A 13954-nucleotide genomic window follows, 5' to 3' on the forward strand; every position below is an offset into this window, starting at 1 on the left:
GGGGTAATAATTTTTTTTGAAAGATCCAACCGTAGGCTGGCTTATATTGATTCAAAGCAGGTAGCATGATGGAAACAAAAGTGGCGAGGGGCTATGATCCGAATGATCAAGGAAAAAAGAAAAAGAGAAAAAGGAAAACCAGACAAAAGATTACAAGGGGGTGGATGTTTCACGGGGGATCCCAGAACGGGTGCTCCAATACACTGGCTTCGGCTTGCCTCCATAGCTCTACGGTGCTATTGATAGCGTATTTTATATCACGAAGGTCCGCGGCTTTGTTTCTAAAGGTGGAGGCATTCCTCTCTTTCTAAATTTCTGACAGGACATTATTGACCCCAGCCGCAAGGACCCAACCATCTCAACATGAACAACAACAATGCGAATAACCATTCAACGAGAAAAGAAAAAAAAAACAATGATAATTAGTCAATAGCACCACTGGCACACGTGCCTAACTCCGAGCGGCCGGTGCGGCCGGTGGCGGGGCGTAGAGCGACCTGAGCTGGCGGTCGACGAGTTTGCTGTGGTTGAGCGCCACCTGCAGCTCGACATCGTCAGCCCACCACTGCTCCAGCCCATGCGCGGCCAGGAACTTGCTCGGCCCCTTGGAAACAACCACCATCCTCGCCACTCCGGCCTTGCTAGTGCCGCTCCCGCCCCCGCCGCCTATGGCCACGGTGGCCGTCCCGCTCGCGGCGTCGCTGTAGTAGCAGCAGATGTAGTCGTTGGTGTTGATGTACAGGTGCGGCAGCCACTTGGCCATCCCGGCGCGCGCCAGCGACGCCTTGGCCTCGCTCTCGCTGTTGCCGCCGCCGCCCGCGTCCCCGCCGGCTTGCGCGCCCATGTACGGTATCCAAGCGCGCACGCGGCCCCAGAGCTCGCCGGCCGTCTCGGCGAAGCCCTTGAGGCTCATGGCCAGCGACACGGACGGCGGGTTGAACACGTGGCACTCCACGAAGACGCCCTCCTTGGCCAGCGCCTTGCCCACCTGCAGCGCGAACCCGGCGCCCAGCGAGTGCCCGCCCACGCACACGTTGCCGGCGCCGAACTTCCGCGCGGCCGCACGCAGCGCCGCCAGCGCGCCGGCGAAGCGCACGGAGCCCTTGAGGCTGTCCCAGGCCAGGAAGCGGAGGTCGTCCACGAAGTCGCGGCGGAACGTGGGCGCCTTGAGCAGCGTGCCGCGGAGCGCCACGACGGCGGCGGGCGCGCGGGTGGGGCGGAACGGGATGTAGTCCGAGAGCGCGGCCTGGCGGTCCCACTCGAGGACGGCGCCGTAGATGGAGCCGTCGCGCTCGTCGACGAGCGCCTGCACCAGCCTGTACTTGAACGGGCGCCACCACTGCGGCGCGAGGCCGGTGCGCTCGTCGCGCTTCTCCTGCCGGTCCAGCTCCAGAAGGTACGCTCCCTGGATGAAGCACGCGATCACCATCCGCCGGTAGTCAGGGTTCTTCCTGCGTCAACCACCGCAACAAACTCCCAGTAAAGCTACGCGAATGTAAATCATGCACTCGTCGCAACTAACGCATGCGGAGTACCGAGTACTGACCAGCTTGAGCTAAGAAGATCTCTCCAGCTGGTGAAGGACAGCTTACGGGGGCCATAGACATGGTACTCGAACGGACTCGGCACTGGCACCACTGCCGTTGCTCCGTCGCCGGCGTTCTTAGTCGGAGCCGGCTTGGCCATGGATCGTTCCTCCACCGTCGAGTCGCGAGCAAGGCAATGCTGCCTTTTCGTCGGTGCAGATGTAGGGAGGGAATGGTTAAGCTTCCACGAGAATAGTTTGTTTCATGTTGAAAAGAATCACAGAAAGCGCGGCAAAACTTTTTATCCTCGGTCTTTATTCCATCATCCAATCAGGGTAGCATGGAACCTGCTTCTTTCTCCTCCCTGTACCATGCAAAATTAGAAATAGTGGATTACAGTCAGAGTTGGGCGCACACGATTCGCCAACTTATAAGATGGAGATGGCAGTGATATGCTCGACCTCGACGAGAAGCATCTAAAAGCAGAAAAAAAAGGTTGCAGGAATCTGCCCAAGGCCCAGCAAATCAGTTAAGGGTCAAAACGCCTCGTCAGTGTCAAAATTCAAACTACATCTACATTGGGTAATTGTATAACAATATGGTGATGAACCGACTGTACATGTCAAGACCATTTCTGAATTTGATTTCGCTAGATCAAGAGGATCACAAACAAGACAATTTTTCTCATTTGCAGTTGCATGAACCATGATTACATGAGCTACAACATGTGCTACCTGGACACAAGTAAGACACACAAAACCTCGACTAGCTAACTGGTTGGTCATCTTTGGCTGAAGATGCCTGCTTTTCAGCCATTGCCTTATCAAGGCGCTTCTTGAGGAAAGCTTGCCTAAGTTTCTCTCTACGAGCCGCCTCCTGCTCTTGTCGCCGGTGTTTCATAGTTGAAGCCTTCTGCCTTGCCTGACTTACTTCGTCGTGAACCTCCCTGCAGACATGTCATGGTGCAAGTTAGTTAAAGACCTGAGAAATATTATTCTCAGAGAGAGACAAAATCATTGAGGTTGCAAATTCAATGGTAGCATCTGGTAGTGATAACATAATGCTGTGTATGTATGTTAATACATGCAATCAAGGGATCTACATAAATCCTTCGTCTTGATATTTTATACTGTACAAAGCGTCAGTTTTAAATTTGGATTTACTAACATTGTACTGCCATTCCCATCCCAAAGAATGCCTGGAGGCTGGAGCAACATGGACCATGGAAAATCTATCTAGTTTATTAACAAATGACTCGCCGCATAGCTATGGTTAGTTGGATTTAAACTATGATCTCAACCCCTGCACATCTCCTGACATATCCAGTATCCGAATCTCTCGTACAAGGCTTGAAACAAACACATTCCCCAAAAATTACAGTTTAAGGTGCTCGGAAAGTTTGTACGACTCACTGTGTCATATATAAGTGTTTTACCGGCTAAGATTGTACTACTAAACTACTACTCCCTCTGTCCCTAAATGTAAGACGTTTTTTAAGTTCAAATTTAACTTCAAAAACGTCTTACATTTAGGGGTGGAGGGAGTACTTGCAAATTATACCAAGGAGCATTTTAATTAGGTCAGCGGACTAAGAGAATATTTATGGCATACAAAACCAAAGTAATGTACTTCTTGCTAAAAACATTTAGGTGAAGTAATTACTTGAGGCTGGTGGTCCTTCTTGAGGTTGGTGCTTACTTGCCGGGGCTTCAACGACAGATGGTGCTCCTAGATTATGCAGATGGTCTAGTCTAGCAAGACGGCCATTAACATCAACAACGAGGTGGGACCTTTTTTCTCCTCCTCGGCTGGAGTGAAGCAGGGGGGCCCTATCTCACCCCTCCTCTTCAACCTTGTTGTTGATGCCCTGGCGGGCATTCTAGACAAAGCCCGTATGATCGGGCATCTTTCTGGAGTGGTTGGGCACCTGATCCCTGGTGGAGGGGTCACCCACCTCCAATATACAGATGATAACATGATCATGGTTGAAGGGTCCAACCTCGATATTGTGAATCTAAAATTCCTCCTGCTGTGTTCGAAGCGATGTCGGGTCTGAATATCAACTTTGATAAAAGTGAGATCTTCGTTCTCGGCTACTCCCTGGAGGATCAGCTCCGAATTGCAATTGCAAACAATCTAAAATGCAAGCTATCGGTGTTCCCCACAACTTACCTAGGATGCCTTTGGAGGAGTTGAAGATCCTGGCGTCAGGGTTTGACCCCCTAGTTGGCCGGGTTGCTTCGCGGGCTGAGCCATGACGAGGCCGATTTACATCCAAAGGGAGTAAACGGTCCTCATTACTGCCAACTTGGCGAGCCTCCCCATGTTTATGATGGGGTTATATATCCTGCCAGAAAACGTCCATAGCTCGTTCGATAAGGAGCTCGCCATGTTCTTCTAGCAGGCCAATGACGGTCGCCAAAAGTACCACATGGTCAAGTGGACAGATATCTGCCTGCCTAAGGACCGTGGCAGGTTGGGAATATCGGCCTCCCGCTGTATGAATACCTCCCTCATGTTACGGTGGGTTTGGAGGATCCTCCGTAACGAGGGTGGTCTATGGCTCCAACTCCTTCAGGCAAAGTACCTAAGGGGCGAGCCGCTCCTCACGTGCTCTCGTACGGGCTGATCCCAATTTTGGCGCACTATCCAAAAGATAAAAGAGGAGATTCACCCAGGAATCTCCTTTAATATAGGTAATGGTGAGGGGACCCAATTCTGATTGGACCCATGGGTTGGGGATGAACCACTCAGGGTGGGGTTTCCTATCTTATTCTCCACCTGCGTGAACCCGTCCGTTCTAGTCTCTAACGCCCTCAGCCAAGGGCAATGGGCTATTAGGATCAGACGCTCATTCAGACCGATAGAAACGACCGAGTGGAACCGCCTGCTCAACGTCTTGCCACAGGTGCTCCCGGATCGCCCTGATACGGTGGCTTGGCGTCTATCCCCTTCGCGGGAATTTTCGGTTAGTTCGGCATATCAGGCCATCTGTCGCTCCCCCATTATACCATGGCTCGCGCCGCTATGGAAGGCCCCCTGCCCCTAAATATCAAAATCTTTGTGTGGCCGTTACTTCGTAACCGCATCCCCTCGAGGACGGAGGTGCGGAAGCGGCACGAACCGGGAGACGGCACGCGCCCCTTATGCACGGTACCAGAGACGGCAACTCACATAATCTTCACGTGCATGACGGCGAGGGCCATGTGGGAATTCATTCGCGAGGCTCTTGGACCCGACTGGGAGGCCCAGGACCTTGCGGAGTTCCTCCAATTCAGGGCTAATCACACTGGGCACCGCCGCCATATATTCTAGTTGATCTTTGACGCTATGGCTTGGACCCTCTGGACGACTTGCAATAAGATGGTGATAGAACGGGTATTTCCGAGGCGGGCGTCTGACTCCTTCAAATTCCTGGCTTTTTTGCAGCATTGGCACCCCCTCTCTAGGCAGAGCGACCGAGCACGTCTGGATGGCATGCTGGACGCTCTTCTGGCTACGGCACTACGTCTGCCATCCATGTAGGACCAAGGCTCTACCGCCACTAGGTACTTTCTTTGGGCTAGACTGTGTCGTCGCGCCGGCTCCTATGTGTGGTTGAACTTGTTTGTGGGCTGTATGGATCATTACTTTATCTATAAAGCGGGGCGAAAGCCTATTTCGAGAAGTATTTACTTGGAAAAAAATGATATGGCAAATGAAAGGGAACAGGAAAACATCGAGAATTCACACGTGTAGTTTTGTAGTCCCACGGAACACCTCGACATGCAATGCTCCTCATACTACAAATACAGTTTTGAAACCTTATAACCTTTAACTACTGTCAGTCTATACATGAAGCACATGAACACAGCTCGTACAGATATGCAAATGATATCTCACAGAAAGAGACTACTAGTTAACAATGTGCTCTGTTAGGGGCATGACTCTGTTGTGATGGCCAGATGGGTCGCAACACGTGATCTATGGCTATATGGGCATGGCAAGGTAAAAGAAGTGATCATGCACAATATGTCAGCACCAAAAGGCATGGAATAGATATTGCAACTGGGAGCCCGATTCTGTGCAGTGGTTTATGCGTGCGTAAAATGATTACAAGTGTTGGGACCGCCAGTTCCAATTTTGTTATGCATCTGTTCCAGAGCAACACTTTTACTTTTACTTCTCAAGGACAAGCACATAAATTCAGAGGAGTCGATGCAGCAAGTGCCCGAAGAAAACAAATACCTGACAAAGCGTTTGTGCTCATCTTGATCAATTATTGTACCGGTTCGTCCAAGGCCCATTGGCTTGGGATTTGGCACAGAATCAACATTATCATTTTCTGGTTCTACATGCTCGGAGGCAGTAGGGATCTCTGGCTGCCAGCGCTCACTGACTTGATGATAACTTTTCTGGAAGAAATCAACACAGTATTTCTCCTGGTCTTCTTCATCAGGTAGCTCACCTCTGGATAATTTCTCATACAGCTCCGCTTTCTTTTCTAGGGCAGAATAACATGCAGAACCATCTTTCACAGCTTTCAGCTCCAGCTTATCTCTGTTGCATAAGGAAATATTGAAGAGACATTAGTTCACACCAAGAGCATGCACAAATGCAAAATGAAAAAGGGTGCCGACATGTGACAAACAATAGAATGAGAAAAACACGACATAGTTATAGAGTGAAATCAAGATGCTTAGAAATGCCACACGAAAAGCAGAACGAGTAGCTTTATACTGAATGGTAATTCTGTATACTCATGGTACAAGAGCAACTGTGGCCACGATGTCGGTTTTTTGGAACTGAGAAAGAGCAAAATATAAAATGATGGCTTAGCAGGCTGCAGGTACCTCCTTTCAATTAGATTCACTGTTAATTTACAATGTGTGTTGCTAGGAAAAGCCAAATTGTGTTATCACAGAAAACAGAAAGATGTACCAGCACATGTAACAGTTCACTCCTTTAATTACTACTAGCTATACAACAACTAAACAAACACTTCAGTGTTGTCATTCCATGCAAGAAAATAGCACGCGAAGAATAGCGAATATGAACCTCCTTCGAAAATAATTGCGAGTATGAACCAGTACCTATTATTAATCTGGAGAAATCCTGGCTTGCTACCTTGTATAGCACAAGGGTAACTCAAATTAGGCTTGGCAAAGCACATAAATTGTGCTTGTGCATCGGTACAGAGAGATTGAGCTTACACAGTTACAATTCGGTCCTCCTATTAGAGCAACAAGCATCTAATGCCCTACACAGACAATTACTTTCCTAACACAGGTCACACAACCACATTGGTAAGAGCATGTCAAATATATAGTCAGTTGTTATCTCTTTGTACCCCTCCATGTCAGGTGGAGGGAATAGAAAAACAACTAATACAAAGGGTTATCTCTTAAATTGTCCATAAGCACTTAAACTCTTGCATGGAATTAAAAAAAATGCCGTGATCAATAGTGAATATTATCTTCTGTGAGAACTATTTGTTGTTCTGGTTGCAGCAACTGGAAAATTTCATTACATACAATTTCCCAGTAGGACTGATTGATAAAAGTGTGCTTATCTTAACTTGTCTATTGCGTGCATAATTCACACCTTTACTCAGTAATTTGTGCATTTCAGTGTTGCAGCCAAGCAAGGAGTTGATCCCCGCGTTAAGCAGCCCATTATGTTAGTTGCCTCTAGTGTTATCTCTAGATTGGCAAGGAGTGGAAGAGACAACGGCTGGCTCTACCTCTGTAGACTGCTTTTGTAGTTTGTGCTGTCCTAATGATACATGTTGGGAATCGATATCGGGCTATTTAAGAGATAAATATTGCGGCTGATTAATCTCCTCTCTTAGCGCAGAGGATCCAATTGGGAATCTAATACCTTAACAGAAGGGCACGCCACAGGATTGATTCAGTAATTCTCCTCAAAAGTAGCACAAAAAATAGCAAGTCTACAATCACACAGAAGAAATGTCATAAGAATGATAGCTGTGGACGTACTTGTGGGCACGTGCGTCTACGCCTGAGTTCTTGGTGCCGAGGGGGTCGGCGGGGCCCGACCGTTTCTTGGCGCGGCGGAATTCGCTGGAGGCGGCGTCGGCGGCGGTGGAATTGCGGGCTTCCTCCTGAGTGCGGTAGAGCTGGGCCTTGAGGTCGAGTATGGATGCCGCGCCGACGCCCTCGATGGCCTTGTGCTTCTTCGGCATCACCGTGGACTCCGTCAACCACCCGAGCGACTCCATCCGCCGTTCCTTAGGATCAGACTGCTGCGCCGGTGGCTGCGGATGCTGACTCGGTGCGGCCGCTGAGGAGGACGACGGCGCGGTATCTGCCGGTGAGGACATCATGGCGGTGGCGGTGGCGGTGGCCGTGGTGATTTGGGAAGAAATTGGTCTGTCGGGGGATGAAGAGGGGGGGATTGGGGGAGGGGAAGTGTGAGCTGGGCCTTTGGGCTGAAGTCAAAAGTCCATGAAAAGATGTGCATAACTCTGGTTCTATTGATCCTTAAAAAAAAGTCTGGTTCTATTTTTTTTCTTCTTCTTTTGATTTTGATGAATAATAACTCTGGTTCTACTATACTATTTTGCAAAAAATAATCCAAATATATCATTTTCATAAAAAACTACGAAGCATCATGAACGTAACAAAAATTACATATGTAATGCGTGTCAAAAAACAGTTTATTTTGAAGTAATGAATTTATGTGAGGAGTCTTTTTTGGCTCGGCCATTGTTTAAAAAAGACACCATATCAAAATTGTATGACATCTAAAGTGATCACATGAAGTCGAGGTGTCGATAATACACAAAAAATCTTCCTCTAACTTTAAGCAAGACAATGTGTCGTGGTGTGGATACCGAGGCACATGTTCTTCAACGACGTTCACTGTTCTCCATTGTGACAGATAGGGTTGTCAACCTTCTACTCCACCACCAGCACCACCTCTATTTTTGAATTTTTTTTACTGTTCTGACCCACAGGGTGTAAAAAATTCACAGAACGAACTCAATCTGAAAGTATTTTCGGATCTGACCCTTTTAGAAACGCCAGAGCCCATGGAGTTGCTGCTCCACGTAGAAACGCCAGTCTACCGTGGCGTTTTCGATCCATATTCAAACGCCAGTCTACGGACGCGTTACAGTCCACGTAGAAACGCCGCAGCTTCTGGCGTTGCAGCCTACACAGCAAACGCCAACGCTCATGGCGTTGCTACCATCACATGGTGTCAGGCTACACATGCAGCTGGTTGGTAGTGCGTATAGCTAAAGATTACCTATATGGCCTCCTCCAAGATATTTTTATTGCATGCTCTGACTCACCGTTTGGGAGTAGGAGCTGCTCTTCCCTCCCGGCCGTATCAACAAATTGGCAAACGTTTGGCAAAGGGATTCAATGCATTTTTACTGCATGCTCTGACCACTGACATCACCACCACGCGCACACACGGGCGCGCAGAGGCCACACGGGCGCGCAGAGGCCGTATCAACAAATTGACAAAAATGACCCTGGGGAAAGAACTCACAGAGTGACCCCTCAGGGAAAATATGTCACCCGGCTGACCCTTTTGTATGGCGCCCGACACCTAGGCGCCACACTACACTGTGTGACGCCTAGCCGTTCGGCGCCACACCCCCGACCACCTGGCAAAGAGGGCCCACCCCCCAGGCCGTGTGACGCCTAAGCCTCAGGCGTCACACATTGTAATGTGTGGCACCGAACGCTTAGGCGCCACACATTGACTTAACTGGCCACGGGCCAGCCCCCCTCCCCACCCCCTCCCCACCCCCTCCTCATTCCCCTCCCCCAGCCCCCTCTCCCAGCCACTGGCCCCTCCCTCAAATCCTTCTCTAAATCACCAAATTTGAAGGTTTGGACCATGCATTTGTTGTCCAATCACTCCCCTAAGGTAATCCCCACCTCTCCCCTCATTCTCATCCAAAGAAAAATCTTTTGTGGTCTTTTTTTTGCAAATTTGAGGAAACCCTAGTTTTTCATGAAATGTGGGATGTATATGATATTGTTGTATTTGTTTGTATGTTAGGATAAGGGGTATGATGGGGTTAGGATTAGGGTTGTTTGGATGTTTGCATTATGGTTGTTTTAGGTTTAGGCTAGGGTTAGGCTATGGTTAGGCTAGGGTTAGAGATGTTTGGTTGTGTTAGGGTTATGATGGGGTTAGGGTTATGGTTGTTTGGAAGTTAGGCTAGGGTTATTGTAATTGTATGATTGCTTATAAAAAAAGTTCTATGTTTTGTTGTTTAGGGATGGGAAGAACATGTGTTTATGTTCATCACGTGGACAAGGATGCCTTTTTAAAAGGCAATATTGATCCGGACCCGGATGAGCTTGACATGGTGTTCGATTTGTGTCTTAGCTATGGTGAATTGTTGGAACAAGTCCGAAAGGATTTGAATTGGATGGACCCTAGTGATGTAGTTGAGTTTGATGGTAGGCATAATGTGGGATTCGGAATGCACATTCGTTGGAAGACCATGCGTGTCAACTCCGAGCAACGTTGGCTTGCATACAAGGATACGGTGGCCGAATCACTAGACAAGGCTCTAGAGTTATTTGCCATCAAAACAAATGTTCCTAACTTGTTGGATTTGAACCGGGCTGCCTCTCCGATTGTTGAAGCTATTCCTGCACCCATCAATGAAGAGGCCAACATTGAACCTCTTTCTTGTGTCGATGAGGCCAACGAAGAGGTCAACATTGAACATGAACCATTGGTAGAGGCTAATGATGAGCACGATGATGATGAGAATGATGGTAATGTTCTTCATGACAACAATCTTGGTGATTTGGACAAATATAATTTGCAAGAGACAATGGACTATTCTATTCCGTACTCACGTGGCTATGCCTCTGAGTCTAACGATGAGGGTCCCGATGAAGAAGTTGATGAGGAAGGGTTCACGGCAAAGGAGGTTGAAGCTTTCACGAAGGTATTAAAGTGTGATCACCGGACACCATTGTTCGAGGAACTTAGCCTTGCGGATGAAGCCGTGGTTGACGGAGGCGAAGGCATATTGTTTGGAGTTAGGCCACCTTCTCATCGGGACACACATGGGAAGAATATTATTTTGCCGGGGTCAAAGTTCGAAACATTCTTTGAACTGAAGATGTGGTTGGATGAATATTCTGTTACGCATTATAGGCCACACAAAGTTGTTCATTCAAACATGAAGCTGCGTTACACGGTTGCATGTGAGGATAGAGGGTGTCCTTGGATTGTCCGTGCAAGACCATGGAAAGGAGGGCCAGGATGGAACATTGTCAGTTGTATGCCTCACATGTGTCGAGGCAAGAGGGTTGATGGTGCCCTTTCGTCGCAAAGCCATAGACAACTCACCTCCGAGTTCATCGCTTATAGGCTTTCCAACTCCATCTCCTCTCTTCCTACAATGAGCATAAAAAACGTACAAGACCTTGTGAAAGCCCTCTTTCACTACGAGGTGAAATATGATAAGGCATGGAAAGCAAAGCAAGCCGCATTCAAGATGTTGTATGGTGATTGGGAGGAAGCATACAACCGCATACCTAGGTTGTTGGGAGCTATTGCCCACACTAACCCGGGCATGGTTCATGTGGTCGAGCCGTATGGGGAGAAAACAAGGATTCTCAATGGAAATAGGGTCCGCGTATTTGGCCGTACATTTTGGGCATTCGAGCAATGTGTGAGGGCTTTCCAGCACTGTCGTCCTGTCATCTCCATCGATGACACTTTTTTGACCGGACAATTCAAGGGCACTTTGTTGGTTGCAATAGCAAGTGATGCCAATAACCGGTTGATGCCTTTGGATTTTTCTTTGGTTGAGGCAGAGAACAATGTTAACTGGGAATGGTTCTTGCATATTTTGAGAACCAAAGTATTACCGTTTGAGAGGGAAATATGTGTCATATCGGATCGCCATCAAGGCATACTTAACACGGTTGACATTGTCATTCCCGGCCATGCTCCTTTGCATCATCGATGGTGCATGAGGCATTTCTGTGCAAACTTCTACCGGGCATGTGGTAGCAAGGAGTTGGCGGATGATCTTCAAGGTTGTTGTCAAGCATTTTCGTACAAACGATTTGCAAGATTGTACAATGCTTTGCTTGTCAACAAAAAACTTGATGCAGGTGGGCTTGAGTTTCTGAACAGGCACATTGAACTTCGGGCCAAGTGGGCACGAGCTTATGACGAAGATGGCCGAAGATATGGTCAAATGACAAGTAACATGGCAGAATGCTTCAACCGGGTGTTGAAGGGTGTCCGTGCGTTGCCGGTGACGGCAATAGTTCAATACACATTCGACAAGTTGAGAGCATACTTTCTAAAGTACTCGCAAGAAACAGATGATCAAATTGCAGGAGAGAACAAGAAAAAGTACAAGTACCAGTTTCCACCAAAGGTTGACAAATGGATGGTATTTCAATCACGGAAGGCTGACTCCCAAACGGCTACCCTGTACAACAACGAGGATTGGACATACCAAGTGAATAAGCCCGGAGGAACGACAAACGATGGCCAGCAACACGGAAACAGGGCGTTCAAGGTATCTTTATCCTTGTGTAATTGCTCTTGTGGGAGGCCAAGGTTGATTCATCTCGCATGCTCGCATTTGTACACGGCAGCTCGCAGTAGGAATGTGGACGTCAACCATCCACTAACCGTGAGGGAGTCCGAGTTCTCGGTCATGACCACGAAGCATACATGGGCTCCTAGATTTGAACCATACTTTGACCAATCACAATAGCCGGAGTATCATGGAGTACAACTATGGCCCAACCTAGAGTGGAAGGTTGTGAAACTGGGAAGACGAAAGACAAAGCGTTTTATAGGAGACATGGTGGTGGCAGAGAAATGGGGAACAACCAATTCCAAGAGCCTACTGAGAGATCACATTGTGGAGAGTGCGGTGTAACAGGGCACAACACAAGAAGGTGTACGACGCGAAAGAAGAAGTCCAAAAACAATGATTCCAGGTCAAGCCAACCAAGTCCTAGCCAACCAAGTTCAAGCCAACAAGGGACGGGTCAAGGAAGCACGAGCCAACAAGGGACGGGTCAAGCAAGCACAACCCAACAAGTTCCTACTCAACATGTTCCTACTCAACATGTTCCTAGCCGACTTGGGCTTACTAGAGGACGTGGTGCTAGAGGCAGTGGTGATGGTAGAGGCAGGGGTGGTGCTAGAGGCAGGGGTGGGATAGGTCGTGGTGGTGCTAGAGGCAGGGGTGGGATAGGTGGTGGTGCTACTAGAGGCAGTGGTGGGATAGGAGGTGGACTTACTAGGATTGGTATGCGTGGATACCTACGAGGACCGTTTCCGTATGTCACATGTTTGACTTATCTTTATCATGTTGTTTTTCATGCTCCTTTGTGTGTTATCGTCATCGTCATCGTCATCCTCATCGTCCATGCTTCTCATCCTTGACAAACGAGAGCCCCCGGCGACCGGGTTCTTTCCTTTCGCATAATCATCCGGTGAGTACAGCCTAAATTCCTTCCTAGGCTTCAACATGTAAGAGGAGCATTGGAAAGCCTTCAACGTCATCCCGTCCGCAACCTAATACATATGAAGGTTGAAAGTTCAAAGTGAAGGTTCAAAGTTGAAGGTTGAAAGTGCACAATGTTTTATGGCTATGTCATACCTCAGGAGTGTCAACATCATCCTCTACAGTATTTCTTTGGGTATTAGCTGCCGAGGTAATGTCACCATCGTCCATACGAGCGCCCGAAGAAGCTGAATCGTCTAGAGTATTTCTTTCGGATGAATCGAATCTCGAAGGTGAAACATATTCAGGGTCACGGCAACCTAAAATGTTGGATAGGCGCCGTAACTTCTTGCCCTGTTCCTGTTAGATTTAAATATAAATGACATATATAAGGTACCGCATGTTGCATTCGTGGGCAAAATAATAATAATGACACAACACCTTTATGAAAAGACGAAGTGCAGATTCTCCCTTTTTTCCTCCAGGTGTCTTCTCTAGAATATCTTCGGACTCATCAGCTTGTTTGTTGACCTCTTTGCTCTATGATCACAAGACAATGACATGCAAGTGAATAGGTGTACTAGCATTCATACTTAACATAGGTGAGCACACTTACCACAAAGTTCAGGACAGGGGCGAAGGAAGTTTGGTACCCTTCACGAATTAACTTGTTGTAATCGCCTTGGGCAAGTGCATCGTACTCAGTGGGTTCTTCCAATATGTCCTCCTCGTAAGCCAGCGGACAAATCTCGACACGAGTACTCTCCTGAAACCATATTAGGTAGTTGTTGAACGCAAGCGGACAATGCTGGCAGTACTGGGTTCGTTGTATGCTTGAAGCTGCCTGCACACTTTGCTCGAACATAATGACATAGCTCTTATGATGCTTATGCCAATCCTTGATATTTCGCTGCCTCCTCCTATCCAACCTGCTTTTAACAAAACCCATCAATAGCTCGCTCAA

General features: G+C 48.0%; 2 protein-coding genes across 2 annotated transcripts; both read right to left on the reverse strand.

Moving 5' to 3' along the window:
• Positions 1–364: 364 nt before the first annotated feature.
• LOC123444048 (GDSL esterase/lipase At4g10955-like) lies at positions 365–1958 on the reverse strand. The gene is made up of 2 exons (XM_045120648.1): positions 1547–1958; positions 365–1451 (listed from the first exon to the last, which is right to left on the reverse strand). Exons 1-2 carry the CDS (start codon positions 1684–1686, stop codon positions 452–454), a joined length of 1140 nt encoding a protein of 379 aa, XP_044976583.1. The 5' UTR covers positions 1687–1958; the 3' UTR covers positions 365–451.
• Positions 1959–2055: 97 nt separating this feature from the next.
• Positions 2056–7925, reverse strand: LOC123444049 (uncharacterized protein At4g18257-like). Its single transcript, XM_045120649.1, has 3 exons — positions 7505–7925; positions 5754–6065; positions 2056–2472 (listed from the first exon to the last, which is right to left on the reverse strand). Exons 1-3 carry the CDS (start codon positions 7849–7851, stop codon positions 2292–2294), a joined length of 840 nt encoding a protein of 279 aa, XP_044976584.1. The 5' UTR covers positions 7852–7925; the 3' UTR covers positions 2056–2291.
• Positions 7926–13954: the final 6029 nt, after the last annotated feature.

The sequence above is a fragment of the Hordeum vulgare genome, chromosome 3H (genome assembly GCF_904849725.1).
Source record: "Hordeum vulgare subsp. vulgare chromosome 3H, MorexV3_pseudomolecules_assembly, whole genome shotgun sequence".
NCBI classification, from domain to species: Eukaryota; Viridiplantae; Streptophyta; class Magnoliopsida; order Poales; family Poaceae; genus Hordeum; species Hordeum vulgare.